Here is an 18,789-nt window from a genome sequence, read left to right on the forward strand (position 1 = left end):
ATATGGACAAAACTGAAAAAACGGAAAATGTGCACTTCAATAAACGGACAAAACTGGAAAAACGGAAAATGTGCACTTCAATAAACGGACAAAACTGGAAAAACGGAAAATGTGCACTTCAATAAACGGACAAAACTGGAAAAACGGAAAATGTGCACTTCGAAATATGGACAAAACTGAAAAAACGGAAAATGTGCACTTCGAAATATGGACAAAACTGAAAAAACTGAAAATGTAAGCTTCAATAAACGGACAAAACTGGAAAAACGGAAAATGTGCTCTTCAAAAAATTGGACAGAACATAAGAAACGGAAAAAGTGCACTTCAAAAAAATGAAAAAAATAAATAAAACTGAGAAAATTAACGGAAAAGGCCACTTCAAAAAACACGTGAAGTACCAATATTCTGATGTATTAACGAATACTACAATATCATCGATATATATATATATATATATATATATATATATATATATATGACTGACTATATATATATATATATATATATATATATATATATATATATATATATATATATTTATGTGGGACATACACTGTATAAAGATATATATATTCTCTTCCCTATTGCCGCCCCTGATAAAGAACATGTAAATATTGTGTTTTCTGTAAATATTGAGTTTCCTTAAAAGGCGTTAAGAAGACGGAAAGGCTTAAAAGACCCCAAATCCCTGTAGTTCACTACAAACACACACAGCTACTCAATAAAAACGTTAAGTTACTACGTTAGGTCGCTCTGTTCGGACGTGTTCTCTCCAAAAACCAAAAACACGACTTCCATCAGACCATGTCTTCAGACCTTCCCGGTCATAAATATATTAAATATATTAATGTTCCTGCAATCCACTTTTCCAGAGACACTTCTCTCCAGAGACAGATTCTCGTTGACGTCTCGTAGACGTCTCGTCCACGTCTTGGCTCTTCGACGACATTTGAAAAAGGACGGGGTAGACAAACAGCACCTTACAGCCACGCCCGAATCCATCTCCTGCCATCATCTGCATCCAACAGCGGAGAGTTCAACCAACCAAGCAACCAACCAACCAACCACACGCCATCATCGACCGTCGTCTTCATCACCATCCGTCATCTTCCTCCAGCCTCTACTCTAGCTCAGAGCGTTTGGGCCAGGGGAACTTGGCCACGCTGGGCTCTAAATGGAGCTACGCGCCTGTTTCAGGCTGTCTAAAGGAAGGGACTCTGGGTCACAAAAGGTCGTCGTAGTCCATCATTTTGGAGTGCTGTCGGCTCTTCCACAGCCGGAACAGACGGAAGTCGAAGTACATCTCGATCATCTCCTTCCCTGCAGGAGGAACAACAAGAGGAATTCACTTTTCAATCTGAGAATAAAGACATTGAGTGTTTAAAACTTTAAAAATGCTCTCAAAATCACTATGTGCAAAGAGGACAACTATATCCCAGCTAACAGAGAACGTTGTAAGAACGTTTATCCATGTGTTTTGAGAATGTTGTAAAATGGTTAGCCTGTAACATAGAACAGAAATAATGTTCCAGAAACATTCTGAAAACGTGTGATGTAATAATGGTTTGCATCACAGTGTTATACAAACATTTAGCAACCTTACAGAAATTTCCAGGAACGTTCTGAAAACCTTTCAGGAACCTGGAAACTGCTCATTCATCGTTTCTCTCAAGATCACAGCATAGACTTTTTTTTTTTTTCCAAACAAGCATATTTTAAATCTCAGCGTGATCATGTGGTCATGAGGTCCACAACAGCCAATTTGATATATATATATATATATATATATATATATATATATATATATATATATATATATATATATATATATATATATATATATATATATAATCATCTACTGTCATTTACTTGTATACAGCTCTGGAAAAAATTAGAGAGCACTTAAAAATGTTGAGTTTCTTTGATTTTACCAAATTGAAAACCTCTGGAATATAGTCAAGAGGAAGATGGATGATCACAAACCATCAAACCAAACTGAACTGCTTGAATTTGGCACCAGGAGTAAAGGCATAAAGTTATCCAAAAGCAGTGTGTAAGACTGGTGAAGGAAATAATTTCAAATTGCATGAATAAAACTGAGTAAAAACCAGGGTTATTCCACCAAATGTTGATTTCTGAACTCTTAAAACTTTATGAATATGAACTTGTTTTTGTTTTTTTGCATTATTATTATAAGGTCTGAAAGCTCTGCACCTTTTTTTTTTATTGTTATTCAGCCATTTCTCATTTTCTGTAAATAAATGCTCTAAATGACAGTATTTTTATTTGGAATTTGGGAGAAATGTTGTCTGTAGTTTATAGAATAAAACAACAATGTTCATTTTACTCAAACATAAACCTATAAACAGCAAAATCAGAGAAACTGATTCAGAAACTGAAGTGGTGTCTTGATTTTTTTCGAGAGCTGTATATATAATTCAGACTTGATGTGCACTATAGGCACACGGTATTGGATGGTGGTACTGGAACCTCCTTTGCAATCAACACCAGTATCAGTATTCATGCCTCTCTCTCTCTCTCTCTCTCTCTCTCTCTGTCTCTATATATATATACGTATATATATACGTATATATATATATATATGTATGTATATGTAATTTACATGTAAATTGCTCTGGGTAAGAGCATCAGTCAAACTCCACAGATCTCTACAACTGCCTAAAACTAAACTTTTGAAGGTTAGCATCTCTACAGTCTATATTATCAATAGATGTGTTGCACTGATAATACAGTATAAAGTGTAAAAAGGCCTTGAGTTTAGACCGCTGTTCATTTTCTGAGCGAGGCTTAAATACACTTCTCCATTTAAAACACTAATTATCCTGCCGAGCTGATCACTCTGTGTGGGAGTCCGGTGGGGACAAAAAGAGAGAGAGAGAGAAAGAGAGAGAGAGAGAGAAAGAGCGTAGAAGGAAAGATGGAGGGAGGATGAGCCGAATCTCCTGGGTCCAATAAGGAGACAGAGACTGTGGGGGAAGATAATAAGATTTTAACTGAAGAGTAATTACCAACAAATCAATAGTGCAGTGGAGGAGGGGAGTGTGTTACAAGGTCAGAGGTCGCACGGTTTGTACATATTTGCTTGTATATGCAGTCTGAGGAGATGTCGCTCACGTGTGTGTGTGTGTGTGTATGTGTGTGTTTGTGTGTGTGTGTGTGTTGGTGTGTGTTTGCCAGGGTCTGATTGATGGGCATCATTTGCTGCTGCTCTCCTCGGCTGAGGAGGAATATTGGAAACAGGCCACATGACTGAGCAGCACTGCACGATTTTATGAGAGTATAATCTAACTAAACGTGTGTTTCAGTGTGTGTATTTTAGTGTGTGTGTGTGTTGGTGTGTACTCACCCTGTGCCGATAACTCCAGTGGACTCTTAAACTCCACAGCGTAGGGTCTCATCAGCCGCTTAAGATTCTGAAACAGCTGAAACAGAAACAGTCATTTTTGATTTTCACTTAATCACAAATTCTACAAATTCAATGCACTGTTCGTGAAAACGAATGGGACTAATATACAGTACACTATATGGACTAAAGCATTGGGACACATGCTTATTAGTGTGATTGCAGTAATGCAATCACAGTACTGATCTTCTTAAGTCTTATTCTTCTTCTTCTTATTAGTGTGATTGCAGTATGCAATCACAGTACTGTTCTTCTTAAGTCTTATTCTTATTATTATTATTATTATTATTATTATTAGTGTGATTGCAGTAATGCAATCACAGTATTGTTCTTCTTAAGTCTTATTCTTCTTCTTCTTCTTATTATTATTATTCCACCTGTTTTTTGTCCGGTTAACTAGTGCCGCAGTTTTCGAAATATCGACTTCGTCCAAAAGAGAAAACGTGCGTCCTTATCGGGAATGGTGGGCTTGTATACAGCTTTCCGATCGGACTTACGTTTTTCGTAAAAACTTCGTAAGTACGCGTTTTTTTGACCATTGAAAATGAATGGGCAGAACTTTGCACGCCCGTGGACGTCGCAATTTTTGAAATACGAAGATGAAACCAATTGAGGACCTGTAGAACTTATTGAGCTCTTTCCGAAAATATGCGTTACGAAAAGTTACGACGTACGGATTTCGTACGAATGTCGTACGAAGTGGCCCCATAGGAATGAATGGGGCCAATCGGAGGACGGCAGCTAGATCGAAGGACAGGTAGCTAGAACTCCAGTACTGTGAGTGTATGGAGCAGCTATGGGATAAAACAGCATTAGGTCAAAAGTTTGGACACCCCGGCCCCCCCCAGTACTGTGTGTAATGGAGCCATGGGTCAAAAGTTTGGACACCCCGGCCCCCCAGTACTGTGTGTAATGGAGCCACGGGTCAAAAGTTTGGACACCCCCGAACGGCCAGAGCAACCTAGCGTGCATAGCTGATTGATGTATTTGCACGTTGCGTAGCAACGTGCAAACACCATTTAATCTAATTTATGCATATACATCACCTAGCAACCACCTAGCAACCACCTAGCAACACCTTAGCAACCACCCCGGATACCATAGCAACACCTTAGCAACCGCCTAGCAACACCTTAGCAACCACCTAGCAACCACCTAGCAACACCTTAGCAACCACCCCGGATACCATAGCAACACCCTAGCAACACCCTAGCAACCACCTAGCAACACCTTAGCAACCACCCCGGATACCATAGCAACACCCTAGCAACACCCTAGCAACCACCTAGCAACACCTTAGCAACCACCCCGGATACCATAGCAACACCTTAGCAACCGCCTAGCAACACCCTAGCAACCACCTAGCAACCACCTAGCAACACCTTAGCAACCACCCAAAATACCATAGCAACACCTTAGCAACCGCCTAGCAACACCCTAGCAACCACCTAGCAACCACCTAGCAACACCTTAGCAACCACCCCGGATACCATAGCAACACCTTAGCAACCGCCTAGCAACACCTTAGCAACCACCTAGCAACCACCTAGCAACACCTTAGCAACCACCCCAAATACCATAGCAACACCTTAGCAACCGCCTAGCAACACCTTAGCAACCGCCTAGCAACACCTTAGCAACCACCTAGCAACCACCTAGCAACACCTTAGCAACCACCCCGGATACCATAGCAACACCTTAGCAACCGCCTAGCAACCACCTAGCAACCACCTAGCAACACCTTAGCAACCACCCCGGATACCATAGCAACACCTTAGCAACCACCTAGCAACATCTTAGCAACCACCTAGCAACACCATAGCAGATACCAGCCAGCACTGCAATCACACTCGCAGTTTCTGTAGGAACTGCAATCTAGTTATTATTATTATTATTATTATTCCACCTGTTTTTTGTCCGGTTAACTAGTGCCGCAGTTTTCGAAATATCGACTTCGTTCAAAAGAGAAAACGTGCGTCCATATCGGGAATGGTGGGCTTGTATACAGCTTTCCGATCGGACTTACGTTTTTCGTAAAAACTTCGTAAGTACGCGTTTTTTTGACCATTGAAAATGAATGGGCAGAACTTTGCACGCCCGTGGACGTCGCAATTTTTGAAATACGAAGATGAAACCAATTGAGGACCTGTAGAACTTATTGAGCTCTTTCCGAAAATATGCGTTACGAAAAGTTACGTCGTACGGATTTCGTACGAATGTCGTACGAAGTGGCCCCATTGGAATGAATGGGGCCAATCGGAGGACGGCAGCTAGATCGAAGGACAGGTAGCTAGAACTCCAGTACTGTGTGTAATGGAGCAGCTATGGGATAAATCAGCGTTAGGTCAAAAGTTTGGACACCCCGGCCCCCCCCCAGTACTGTGTGTAATGGAGCCATGGGTCAAAAGTTTGGACACCCCGGCCCCCCAGTACTGTGTGTAATGGAGCCACGGGTCAAAAGTTTGGACACCCCCGAACGGCCAGAGCAACCTAGCGTGCATAGCTGATTGATGTATTTGCACGTTGCGTAGCAACGTGCAAACACCATTTAATCTAATTTATGCATATAAATCACCTAGCAACCACCTAGAAACACCATAGCAACCACCACAGATACCATAGCAACACCTTAGCAACCACCTAGCAACACCTTAGCAACCACCTAGCAACCACCTAGCAACACCTTAGCAACCTCCCCGGATACCATAGCAACACCTTAGCAACCGCCTAGCAACACCTTAGCAACCGCCTAGCAACCACCTAGCAACACCTTAGCAACCACCACAGATACCATAGCAACACCTTAGCAACCGCCTAGCAACACCTTAGCAACCACCTAGCAACACCTTAGCAACCACCCCGGATACCATAGCAACACCTTAGCAACCGCCTAGCAACACCTAGCAACCACCTAGCAACCACCTAGCAACACCTTAGCAACCACCCCGGATACCAAAGCAACACCTTATCAACCGCCTAGCAACACCTTAGCAACCACCTAGCAACCACCTAGCAACACCTTAGCAACCACCCCGGATACCATAGCAACACCTTAGCAACCGCCTAGCAACACCCTAGCAACTATCTAGCAACCACCTAGCAACACCTTAGCAACCACCCCGGATACCATAGCAACACCTTAGCAACCGCCTAGCAACACCCTAGCAACCACCTAGCAACCACCTAGCAACACCTTAGCAACCACCCCGGATACCATAGCAACACCTTAGCAACCGCCTAGCAACACTCTAGCAACCACCTAGCAACCACCTAGCAACACCTTAGCAACCACCCTGGATACCATAGCAACACCTTAGCAACCGCCTAGCAACACCTTAGCAACCACCTAGCAACCACTTAGCAACACCTTAGCAACCACCCCGGATACCATAGCAACACCTTAGCAACCGCCTAGCAACACCCTAGCAACCACCTAGCAACCACCTAGCAACACCTTAGCAACCAACCCGGATACCATAGCAACACCTTAGCAACCACCCCGGATACCATAGCAACACCTTAGCAACCGCCTAGCAACACCCTAGCAACCACCTAGCAACACCTTAGCAACCACCCCGGATACCATAGCAACACCTTAGCAACCGCCTAGCAACACCTTAGCAACCACCTAGTAACCACCTAGCAACACCTTAGCAACCACCCCGGATACCATTGCAACACCTTAGCAACACCTTAGCAGATACCAGCCAGCACTGCAATCACACTCGCAGTTTCTGCAGGAACTGCAATCTAGTTATTATTATTATTCCACCTGTTTTTTGTCCGGTTAACTAGTGCCGCAGTTTTCGAAATATCGACTTCGTTCAAAAGAGAAAACGTGCGTCCATATCGGGAATGGTGGGCTTGTATACAGCTTTCCGATCGGACTTACGTTTTTCGTAAAAACTTCGTAAGTACGCGTTTTTTTGCCCATTGAAAATGAATGGGCAGAACTTTGCACGCCCGTGGACGTCGCAATTTTTGAAATACGAAGATGAAACCAATTGAGGACCTGTAGAACTTATTGAGCTCTTTCCGAAAATATGCGTTACGAAAAGTTACGTCGTACGGATTTCGTACGATTGTCGTACGAAGTGGCCCCATTGGAATGAATGGGGCCAATCGGAGGACGGCAGCTAGATCGAAGGACAGGTAGCTAGAACTCCAGTACTGTGTGTAATGGAGCACCTATGGGATAAAACAGCATTAGGTCAAAAGTTTGGACACCCCGGCCCCCCAGTACTGTGTGTAATGGAGCCACGGGTCAAAAGTTTGGACACCCCGGCCCCCCCAGTACTGTGTGTAATGGAGCCACGGGTCAAAAGTTTGGACACCCCCGAACGGCCAGAGCAACCTAGCGTGCATAGCTGATTGATGTATTTGCACGTTGCGTAGCAACGTGCAAACACCATTTAATCAAATTTATGCATATACATCACCTAGCAACCACCTAGAAACACCATAGCAACCACCCCGGATACCATAGCAACACCTTAGCAACCGCCTAGCAACACCCTAGCAACCACCTAGCAACCACCTAGCAACACCTTAGCAACCACCCTGGATACCATAGCAACACCTTAGCAACCGCCTAGCAACACCATAGCAAGCACCTAGCAACCATCTAGCAACACCTTAGCAACCACCCCAGATACCATAGCAACACCTTAGCAACCGGCTAGCAACACCTTAGCAACCACCTAGCAACCACCTAGCAACACCTTAGCAACCACCCCGGATACCATAGCAACACCTTAGCAACCGCCTAGCAACACCCTAGCAACCACCTAGCAACCACCTAGCAACACCTTAGCAACCACCCCGGATACCATAGCAACACCTTAGCAACCGCCTAGCAACACCCTAGCAACCGCCTAGCAACCACCTAGCAACACCTTAGCAACCACCCCGGATACCATAGCAACACCTTAGCAACCGCCTAGCAACACCCTAGCAACCACCTAGCAACACCTTAGCAACCACCCCGGATACCATAGCAACACCTTAGCAACCGCCTAGCAACACCCTAGCAACCACCTAGCAACCACCTAGCAACACCTTAGCAACCACCCCGGATACCATAGCAACACCTTAGCAACCGCCTAGCAACACCTTAGCAACCACCTAGCAACCACCTAGCAACCACCTAGCAACCACCTAGCAACACCTTAGCAACCACCTAGCAACACCTTAGCAACCACCCAGGATACCATAGCAACACCTTAGCAACCGCCTAGCAACACCTTAGCAGCCACCTAGCAAACACCTAGCAACACCTTAGCAACCACCCTGGATACCATAGCAACACCTTAGCAACCGCCTAGCAACACCTTAGCAACCACCTAGCAACCACCTAGCAACACCTTAGCAACCACCCCGGATACCATAGCAACACCTTAGCAACCGCCTAGCAACACCTTAGCAACCACCTAGCAACCACCTAGCAACACCTTAGCAACCACCCCGGATACCATAGCAACACCTTAGCAACCACCTAGCAACACCCTAGCAACCACCTAGCAACCACCTAGCAACACCTTAGCAACCACCCCGGATACCATAGCAACACCTTAGCAACCACCTAGCAACACCCTAGCAACCACCTAGCAACCACCTAGCAACACCTTAGCAACCACCCCGGATACCATAGCAACACCTTAGCAACCGCCTAGCAACACCTTAGCAACCACCTAGCAACCACCTAGCAACACCCTAGCAACCACCCCGGATACCATAGCAACACCTTAGCAACCGCCTAGCAACACCTTAGCAACCACCTAGCAACACCTTAGCAACCACCTAGCAACCACCTAACAACACCTTAGCAACCACCCCAAATACCATAGCAACACCTTAGCAACCGCCTAGCAACACCTTAGCAACCACCTAGCAACCACCTAGCAACACCTTAGCAACCACCCCGGATACCATAGCAACACCTTAGCAACTGCCTAGCAACCACCTAGCAACCACCTAGCAACACCTTAGCAACCACCCCGGATACCATAGCAACACCTTAGCAACCACCTAGCAACACCTTAGCAACCACCTAGCAACACCATAGCAGATACCAGCCAGCACTGCAATCACACTCGCAGTTTCTGTAGGAACTGCAATCTAGTTTATACTGTTTCTTCCAAAGTCAAGGATATTAAAAAGAAAAAAAAAATGAGTTTATCCTGCTTTTGCTGGAGTGTGAAACTTATATACAGTATTATATAGATGTATTAAACACAGAGTGATCTATTTTAAGCAAAAAAAATCAGTGTCTCAAAAATTTTGAATATTATATAAGACCATTTGGTACTTTTGTCAGTGTGGGCAGTGTGCCAAGTCCTGCTGGAAAATGAAATCCATATCCAAATCCATAAAAGTTGTCAGTAGCAGAGGGAAGCATGAAGTGCTGTAAGATTTTGAGGGAAAACAAAACTGCACTGACTTTAGACTTGATAATAAAACACAGTGGATCAACACCAGCAGATGACAGACATGTCTCTCCAAACAATCACTGACTATCAGTAAATTTTACATTTCATTTGTAAATCAAGGGATCAGAGTCTGGAGGAAGAGTGGAGAGACACACAGTCCAAACTGCTTGAGGTCTAGAGTGAAGTTTCCACCAATCAGTGATGGTTTGGAGAGATCCACTGTGTTTTATTATCAAGTCTAAAGTCAGTGCAGTTTTGTTTTCCCACAAAATCTTACAGCACTTCATGCTGAACCTCTGCTACTGACAACTTTTATGGAGATGCGGATTTCATTTTCCAGCAGGACTTGGCACACTGCCAACACTTTAAAAATTACCGATTGGTCTTATATAATATTCTAATTTTCTGAGACACTGACTTTTGGGATTTCATTGGCTGTAAGGCAATAGATCACTGTGTTTTTATCTAAAAAAACAGTTCAGTCCTATACAGCACAATAGCATTGTGGGATCAGTGATCTGTGTCAGTCACAGCTTCAGCTTCAGATTTTTCTCTGCACAGGCTCTTGGGAGAACCCCTGCTGCTATCTTGAAGGTCTTTCTGATTTTCCAAAGGTTCAAACGGCAAGTTTCTTTCTGGCAGCCCATCAAATCTTCAGTCTGACTCAGGGGAGAGAGAGCTTACAAAACTGTGGACTTCTAATGGAGCAATGACCCTAGATATGAAGACCTGGACTTTATAACAAAATGCTTTCATTCATAACACAAAATGCTGTTTTTTTGTGAGTGATCTTATAAACTTACAGGGGTGGGACAATGAAACTGAAACACCTGGTTTTAGACCACAATAATTTATTGTCCTGATGGACAGTTCTGGTGGAAACAGGAGAGTTGAGGTGCACATTGAATTCTACCGTGATTTGATCAGTCGTGGTTTTAAGTTTTTTGGATACGATCCGGGTTAGCACCCGAACATCCCTTTCAGACAACATCCTCTTACAGCGTCCACAGTTAATCCTGTTGGATGTGGTTGGTCTTTCTTGGTGGTATGCTGACATTACCCTGTATACCGTGGCTCTTGATACATCACAAAGACTTGCTGTCTTGGTCACAGATGCCCCAGCAAGACGTGCACCAACAATTTGTCCTCTTTTGAACTCTGGTATGTCACCCATAATGTTGTGTGCCTAATAATGTTTAGCCATTAAACCTCCCACACTAAAATGACAGATGTTTCAGTTTCATTTTCCAACTCTTGTATGTATGTATGGAAAATAGAGACAGTTATTTCAACAAAAGCATGATCAACTTTTGACTTCAGAATAAACAATGAATAAGCCGGTATCTCAACACTTTTTTTAATATACTGTATATATGGCACATAGCAGTGAACAGCAGCTTTTTGAAGATGTTATCTCGCCCTATTTCTCAGTGAACTGCTTTGAACCGCTCTCATGCTAAAGTTCAGGTCTTTGTGCAGAAGAAGGGAAGCCAATCAGACGCCAGAAATCATAAACGGATCGGACGGCTATCTCCTGCCGTCCTCAGAAACTAGCATTTCCTCGCTGCTGAACTTTCCTGCAGACCGCGTTAGGTGGAGGAGCCGAGGACGCGGTGCTCGTCACTGCTGTCGTGAGCCTGAGGGAAGCGGAGGCGGTGTGTATAAATGTGTGTGTGTGTGTGTGTGTTGTGTGTGTGTGTGTGTTTGTGTGCAGTGTGGAGCAGAGGATGCTAAATTAGAAGGAACAGCAGAGTGTTAAACTGCTTGTTTTGATGAGCATTATGGGCGACCTTTGCCGGAAGGGGGTCGGTCTGTTGTACGGTCTGAGAGCGTCCCTCACCGCTAGTCACACAGCAGCCTTCTGCATTTGCATTGTATTTACACTGACATACTAAGACAAAAGTCATGGGACACCACACCTGTATAAGTTGTGGGGTGTTATCTTGTGAGTAAGTTGGAGGAACAGTGTATATTCAGTGCATATCCCCATCACTAGTGATGCCACAACATAAGGTGAAAGTGTCCTCTGACACATGTGAAGTCAGCCACAGCCTATTTTTGAATTGCTGCTGATGCAGCATTGTTGAGTAGCATCGCAGCGGGTTTGGAGGAAAGCGCAGCGACTCGGTTCTGATACATCAGCTCACAGATGCAGCCTTGTGCTGATCGACATCACCCCAAGAGTGATGAGGGGGAAAAGAGCACCATCTACTGTACCCACCCAGAGAGAGCAAGACCAACTGTGTTCTCCCAGGGCTCTGGCAGCTGATGGCAAGCTGCATAACAGGGATTCGAACCAGCGCTCTCTCGATCATAGTGGCAGTGCTTGAAACCACTGCTGGAGTTGAAGTTACTTAAATTCACCCTAGGAGTGATGAGGGGAAAAGAGCACCATCTACTGTACCCACCCAGAGAGAGCTTGGCCAACTATGCTCTCCCAGGGTTTTGGCAGCTGATGGCAAGCTGCATAACAGGGATTCGAACCAGCGCTCTCGTTCATAGTGGCAATGCTGGAAACCACGGTTGAAGTTGAAGTTACTTAAATTCATCTGAAATTGAATTTACTTAAAGAAAGCACAAGCAGAAAGTTGCGAAACTTTTTTAAAGTAAATTTTATCCATCATTATTTGAATGGATGGGACAATCTAACAGCTCTGAACCGCCGGCCACACCTGGCCGAAACAGTGCACTTATTTATAGCAGCATTACTACATCTCCCAGTTCAGCTGAGTGAGAGAGAGGAGGGGGAGGAGTCAGGCAGGCCGGAGAGAGAAATAAGAGGGTAAAAATGCTTATCAGAGCAAAAAAAACAAGCTACGCTCAGGCTTTCTGTCTTTATCCTAAACTGCACTTTTCTACAGATCACTGAACAGAGTGGCGATGAATCAGGGGAAATGTCAAAAATGTTTTTTTTCAATTTAAAACGTATTACTCAGGCTTTTTTTTTTACTTTTTGTTTATTGTACATAAAAAAACTTTCCTATAGTGTAGACTCTTTAAATATTTAAAGAAGAAATCCGGTAAGGGCTCCGAATGGTCCAGCAGTCTAAAGCACTGCCACTATGATCAGGAGATCGCCAGTTCGAATCCTGTTTATGCAGCTTGCCATCAGCTGCCAGAGCCCTGAGAGGGCACAATTGGCCTTGCTCTCTCTGGGTGGGTACAGTAGATGGCGCTCTTTCCCCTCCCCATCACTCCAAAGGGAGGTGTCGATCAGCACAAGGCTGCGTCTGTGAGCTGATGTATCAGAACTATGTGCGCTGCCGAGCTCAGCATTAGCAGCAGTTTGAAAAAGAGGCAGTGGCTGATTTCACATGTTTCGGAGGAGGCATGTTTTGGGGCATCACTAGTGATAGGAGGAGTCCTAATGAGTGGGTTGGGGAATGGGCCTTGTAAACTGGCAAGAAAATAAATGGGAAAAATAAATAAAGGAGAAATATGGTGTGAAATGGACTTGGTTTGTAGTGAAACATGATAATGAGTATAAACTTTTGTCGAATAGCCCACCTCCATTCAGCTCCAGCATTCCCCTAATACAACACTTTTACCCTTTTGCCTATTTTCTCAGGCAGCTTTATGAAGTAGATTCTCCTGGAATTCAGGCTTTCAGTTAACAGCTGTGCTGAACTCATCAGGAGTTAATAATTACTTGAATTTCTTGTCTCTTAATAAAGTGTTTGAGAGCATCAGTTGTAAAGTAGTGAAGAGGTAGAGTTACAGGTATACAGTGAATAGTGAATATTTGAGTAATGTTCTAATCCATATTATGAGAAGCAAGAACTACTCAACTAAGTAAAGAAAAAATGAGTTTAAGAAAAAATGAAGGTCATTTATTTGAATTTTGAAACTTAGGAAAAGTAAATAAACACAGAGAGAGACAGGAGAGACACAGAACAGGATGGAAATGTGACCATACAAAACATAGCGCATCCAACAAGAGCAAAAATATTTTATGGGAAAAGGATCACTAATGTATGTAAAGGTTATGTTAATATTTAACGATTGAAGGTTGTTTACAATCTATGTTTTTTGCTAGCACCATTTAGAAAAAGGACATTTTAAGACTGTAAAAAAGTTAGACCTGATAGGGTTAAACAGACCCACAGTCTCAAAGACCATCAAAAACATTATGATGGAACTGGCACTCATCAGGAGCGCCCCAGGAAAGGAAGAGCGAGAGTTTCCTCTGTTGCACAGGATAAGTTAATCAGAGTAACCAGCCTCAGAAACTGCTAAACGTTAACAGCTCCCCAGGTAAGAGCAGCTAAATGCTTCTTTACAGAGTAGTTTGGTTTGTTTAACCCTTTTTTAAGTTACTACATGATTCCTTATTTGTCCTTTTATAGGCTAAATCAATGCAAAGATTTTCATCAGTGGCCAAAAGAGTAAAAATTGCTCTTTTCGAACTCTTTAAGTCCTTAATCAATCAAAACAAATTTGGTCTTGATGCAATCTTGAGACCCTGTAGGTAAATAATTATCAAAAAAATCTTGACATTTTAACTATTTGAGGCCCATAAACCTTGATCAAACATGTACGTGAAAGCCTTTTCAGAGTTATTTGGCCAAGTTTAAAACATGCCAAAACTGTTGAAGCTACTAATTAACAATGACATTTGAAGTACATGTGCCAAGTATGAGCCAAATAAGTCTTCAGTAGGCTCTACAGTGAAAAAATAACTATTTTCAATTTATTCTATTTATCGCTATTTTCCAACCTAAATGGACAGAAGACAGGAACCTTTCACCCTATCAACACACAAATTTATACACATATATAGACTGATAATCTGATCTTGATAACTGGCTGTTATTTTATAAATTTAACTATTTCTTTCCACCTTTCCTAGTGCAGGAAGTGCTGTGGCCACACCTGGCTGAAGCAGAGCATTTATTTATAGAAGCATTACCCTCAGCTCAGTGGGACACAGGGGGAAGAGGATGGGAAGGGGGTGCAGGAGGGAGGGGGGGTGCAGGAGGGAGGGGGGGAGGTGCAGGTGGGATGGAGGGAGTAGAGGAAGACTGAAATTGCTAAACCCAGCGAAAGTAAAGCTGTTCTCGTACTCTGCACTTCCTCTCAGACGCAGAGGAATCAGGAGAAACGCTCAGCGGTTGTAAGAGCAGAGGTACATGAGTGAGTGAGGTTTTGCAGAGTGTTCGGGAGTGTGTGTGTGTGTGTGTGTGTGTGTATTGATGTGAGACCAGGCTTCTTGTGTGTAAAGTGCTCTGGTCTGGCTGTAAAGAGCAGAATGCTTTATGTTCAGCTGAATAGAATAGAAAAGCCTGGTCTTCAGCCACTGCAGAGTCTGACTCTGGGTCTGTTTAACCCTTTCAGATCCAACTTTTCGTAAAAATCTTAAAAATTCCTTTTCCTAAATGTTTCTAGTAAAAAACACATTGATTTTAAAGAACCATTAATTGATACATATTATCATAACCTTCGCATATATTAGAGATCCTATTCCCATTAAATATTTTTGCTCTTGTTGGATGCGCTATGTTTTGTATGCACTGTTCTAAACTTGCAGCACAAACAACCAGTGGTATAAAGCATATATTTATCTAGAAATAAATCCTACTGTTTCTTAAAAATGCAGTGTCATTACACTCCAGTGAGAATCCGTGATAAATTGTGGAAAACAATAATAATCTGTTTTCGTTTAGTGCATTTTTTCTCAATTTTTTGTCAGAAAACCGCATTCTGAAGTATAATGCAGTTTCTCCGTGGCTATGTAGACACAAGGTCAAAGTCGACTCAACAGATCACATGATTATTTTACAAAATATCAGCAGAGTTTATATGTGTCTCTATGTGTGTGTGTGTTGTTCTAGTTTTAAACCATTTCTTTGTCATATGTATTTTGATTTTTAGTAGGTGAGGAAAAAAATAGATTAAAATTAGGCCATATCGCCCAGCATTACTTCCACACAATCTTTTCATGATGAATTTTGCAAATATACAAATTGTTGCAGTTTCTAAAAATATTTTTCACTTATCACTTTTCACTTCGGTTAGTAAAATTAGTTAAAAAAAATTAAACAGATTTAATGGGACCCTATCCAGATCCGATTCTTAAATTTGAAGACTTCGTCTTCAGCTTCTCTAAACAGTGAATTACTACAGTCTTAATGTGATTTTTAACCTTAACAACAGTTGCTACCTCAGAGTGTGTTTGTGGGCGGAGCCTGGCTATGTCATTTGTTCTTTAGGTATAATTTAATCTGTATCTGAAGGAGTTAATGTGCAGAGAGACGTGAAAATTAAATGTTGAGATGGTTTAAAGCAAAGTCTGGCCTACAAATCATTGGAATCCATTCCAGGCTCGGACGCTGATGAGAGCTGGAATGAGGCTGTGATGGTGAATACAGTGAATACACTCTGCATTATGAAGGAGAGATTTGGGGGCTGATGGGTAATGGGTACCTTCTCTCCGTTAGCGTTGCCCAGCACGTAACAGCCCATGATGTGAACGAGATTGGGCTCAGGGTTCAGCAGACTCATCATTCGCGCCAGTTTCTTCCAGAACCTGCATTTAAACACACACACACACACAAACCAAAAAACATAATTTAGCAACCAGCTCATACTCCCTGCATGTCCAGTCTGTTTAAACTAAATTAGAAAGCCCATATTGCAACAGCTTTATGTTTAACATAACAATTTATCAAAGAAATGTCTGAAAGCAGCCACAGGGGGGAAAAAGGGGGGCGTGGCCAAATAATGTGCCCTTTCTATTTCTTTTTTTTTCTCCCCAATTTACCCAACCCACTTATTAGGACTCCTCCTATCACTAGTGATGCCCCAACACCAGGAGGGTGAAGACTAGCAAATGTCTCCTCCAATACATGTGAAGTCAGACTCCGCCTCTTTTTGAACTGCTGCTGATGCTGCACTGCCGAGTAGCATCACAGCGCACTCTGAGGAAAACAAAGCAGCTCGGTTCTGATACATCAGCTCACAGACGCAGCCTTGTGCTGATCCACATCACCCTGTAGAGTGATGAGGAGAAAAAGCGCCATATACTGTACCCACCCAGAGAGAGCAAGACCAACTGTACTCTCTCAGGGCTCCGGCAGCTGATGGCAAGCTGCATGACCAGAATTTGGACCAGCAACCTGTTGAACTGTTCAGATATTGCCATTTTATAATATTACCATATTCTAACCTAATTATTCCTTTTCCTTAAACTGAAACTGAAGAACATGAGGTTTGATGTTTTGAAGCTGGAACTCACTGGATCATATCCTCCTCTTTCTCCACTTTAGCGAATGTGGCCACTTTGTTCTTCAGCAGATATAGATGACCAGGCCCTCCCTGGAATTGTGAGAGGAGAAACATTAGATTAGACATTACACAAACAATCAGAGTCTCTTTACAATATATTGCAAAAGTATTGTGACATCCACTTATTCACTATTTAGTTTTTTTTTTTTTTTTGCATAGCCAATTAGCCAACCCAGTCAACCCCTATTACTAGTGATGCCCCAACACCAGGAGCGTGAAGACTAGCACATGCCTCCTCCAATACATGTGAAGGTTCTGATACATCAGCTCACAGACGACTTGTGCTGATCAACATCACCCTAGGAGTGATGTGGTGAGAGAGCGCCAATTTTGCTCCCTCTGAGCGCCGGCAGCTTGATGGCAAAGTATTTAGTTTTTTCTTCCGAAATCAAGGTTTCATAAATCACGTATTAGAAATTGTTTTAACTTGCTTTTGTTGTTAGGCTGGAGGGGTAGGTTAGGGGAAGGTGAGGTCAGTCAGGATGTTGGATGCTGATCACCACTCCACCTTTATTCTGAAACTTATCCCAAAAGTGGGCCTTATAGTCCTGCAGCTCATGTCTGTCTACGTCAACACGTGCATTCATTGGAAGGAGTGTCCACAAACATTTGGACACTTTAGCACTGTCCTCACTGTCCTCACCTGACAGAAAATAAGCATGTTCCAGATTTTGCAGCCTTTTCTGTAGGCGGTCAGCTTCTTCTCGATCTCCTCTGAGAATACAAGCAGAGAGAGAGAGAGAGAGAGAGAGAGAGGAAAACAGAAAAATAGAGAAAGAGAGAATAGAGAGAATGAGTCAGTCAACAAAAGGCAAAACGAGTGCAGGAACACCTACATTAGCTGACCTGTGAGTAAGTGTGATCTTCTCATAGTAAACACACAGCAACAGTACAGCGGCCTCCAGTTAATCACACTCACCCAGTATATCATCAAAGGTAGCGTGCTCGTGATCCTGTGGGGACACACACACACACACACACACACACGTACACACACACAGAGAAAGAAAGAGAGAGAAAACGTGAGATAGGAAAGGGAAAGTTAGGAAACTTTATCAGAGTCATGGAAGTGACCACTTAAAAGCTTTTAAAGAGCTGCAACAATGCTATTTTAAGGTTAGATATAAGTTAGACAAAATACGGGGCCGATCCATTCACTGAACCTGTTGCCGCACTCTGGGAAGCTACATCATTAGCACTGTAGCTTAATTAGCCTTAATGAACTTTTATGAATATTAGCAAGAAAACGTGCTATGAAAAAGACCAGAAAAAAAGACCTGTTTTAAAACCAGTTTTAGCTCCAAACCAGCAGAGCCTGGCTGTTAGCATAGTGGCTAAACCACTCCAAACCTGCTACGGTTGGTGGCTGTGTCTATTAGCATCTCGGATTTAACCGGACTGATCCCACCTGTTAGAACTGTGGCTAACCCACTATTCTTTTAGCCAATGCTCCCAATAGGCTTACAATGCTAGTGATAGGGGCATAAACCCTATCTATTATGTTGTGCTCATCAATCAAAGCTGCGTTGAGCTTGTTCATGTATAAAATGTGTAAAAATAGTGATTTCTTTGCTTTGGCAGCTTTATGCCTCTATCACTTGTATTGTAAGCCTTTTGGGAGCATCGGCTAAAAGCGCTGTATTTCAGAATGCT

General features: G+C 42.9%; 1 protein-coding gene across 1 annotated transcript in view; it reads right to left on the reverse strand.

Moving 5' to 3' along the window:
• Positions 1 to 505: 505 nt before the first annotated feature.
• nsmfb (NMDA receptor synaptonuclear signaling and neuronal migration factor b) overlaps positions 506 to 18,789 on the reverse strand; it is a 94,189-nt gene continuing 75,905 nt past the window's right edge. The window contains exons 12-17 of the mRNA XM_022667420.2: positions 18,056 to 18,089; positions 17,780 to 17,850; positions 17,087 to 17,166; positions 16,276 to 16,378; positions 3,368 to 3,443; positions 506 to 1,320 (exon numbers count right to left, since the gene is read on the reverse strand). Of these exons, the coding sequence (XP_022523141.2) occupies positions 1,223 to 1,320; positions 3,368 to 3,443; positions 16,276 to 16,378; positions 17,087 to 17,166; positions 17,780 to 17,850; positions 18,056 to 18,089 (462 nt within the window). The 3' untranslated portion in view covers positions 506 to 1,222. The remainder of the gene's footprint in view (positions 1,321 to 3,367; positions 3,444 to 16,275; positions 16,379 to 17,086; positions 17,167 to 17,779; positions 17,851 to 18,055; positions 18,090 to 18,789) is intronic.

This window comes from Astyanax mexicanus, chromosome 22, assembly GCF_023375975.1.
Source record: "Astyanax mexicanus isolate ESR-SI-001 chromosome 22, AstMex3_surface, whole genome shotgun sequence".
Lineage (NCBI taxonomy): Eukaryota > Metazoa > Chordata > Actinopteri > Characiformes > Acestrorhamphidae > Astyanax > Astyanax mexicanus.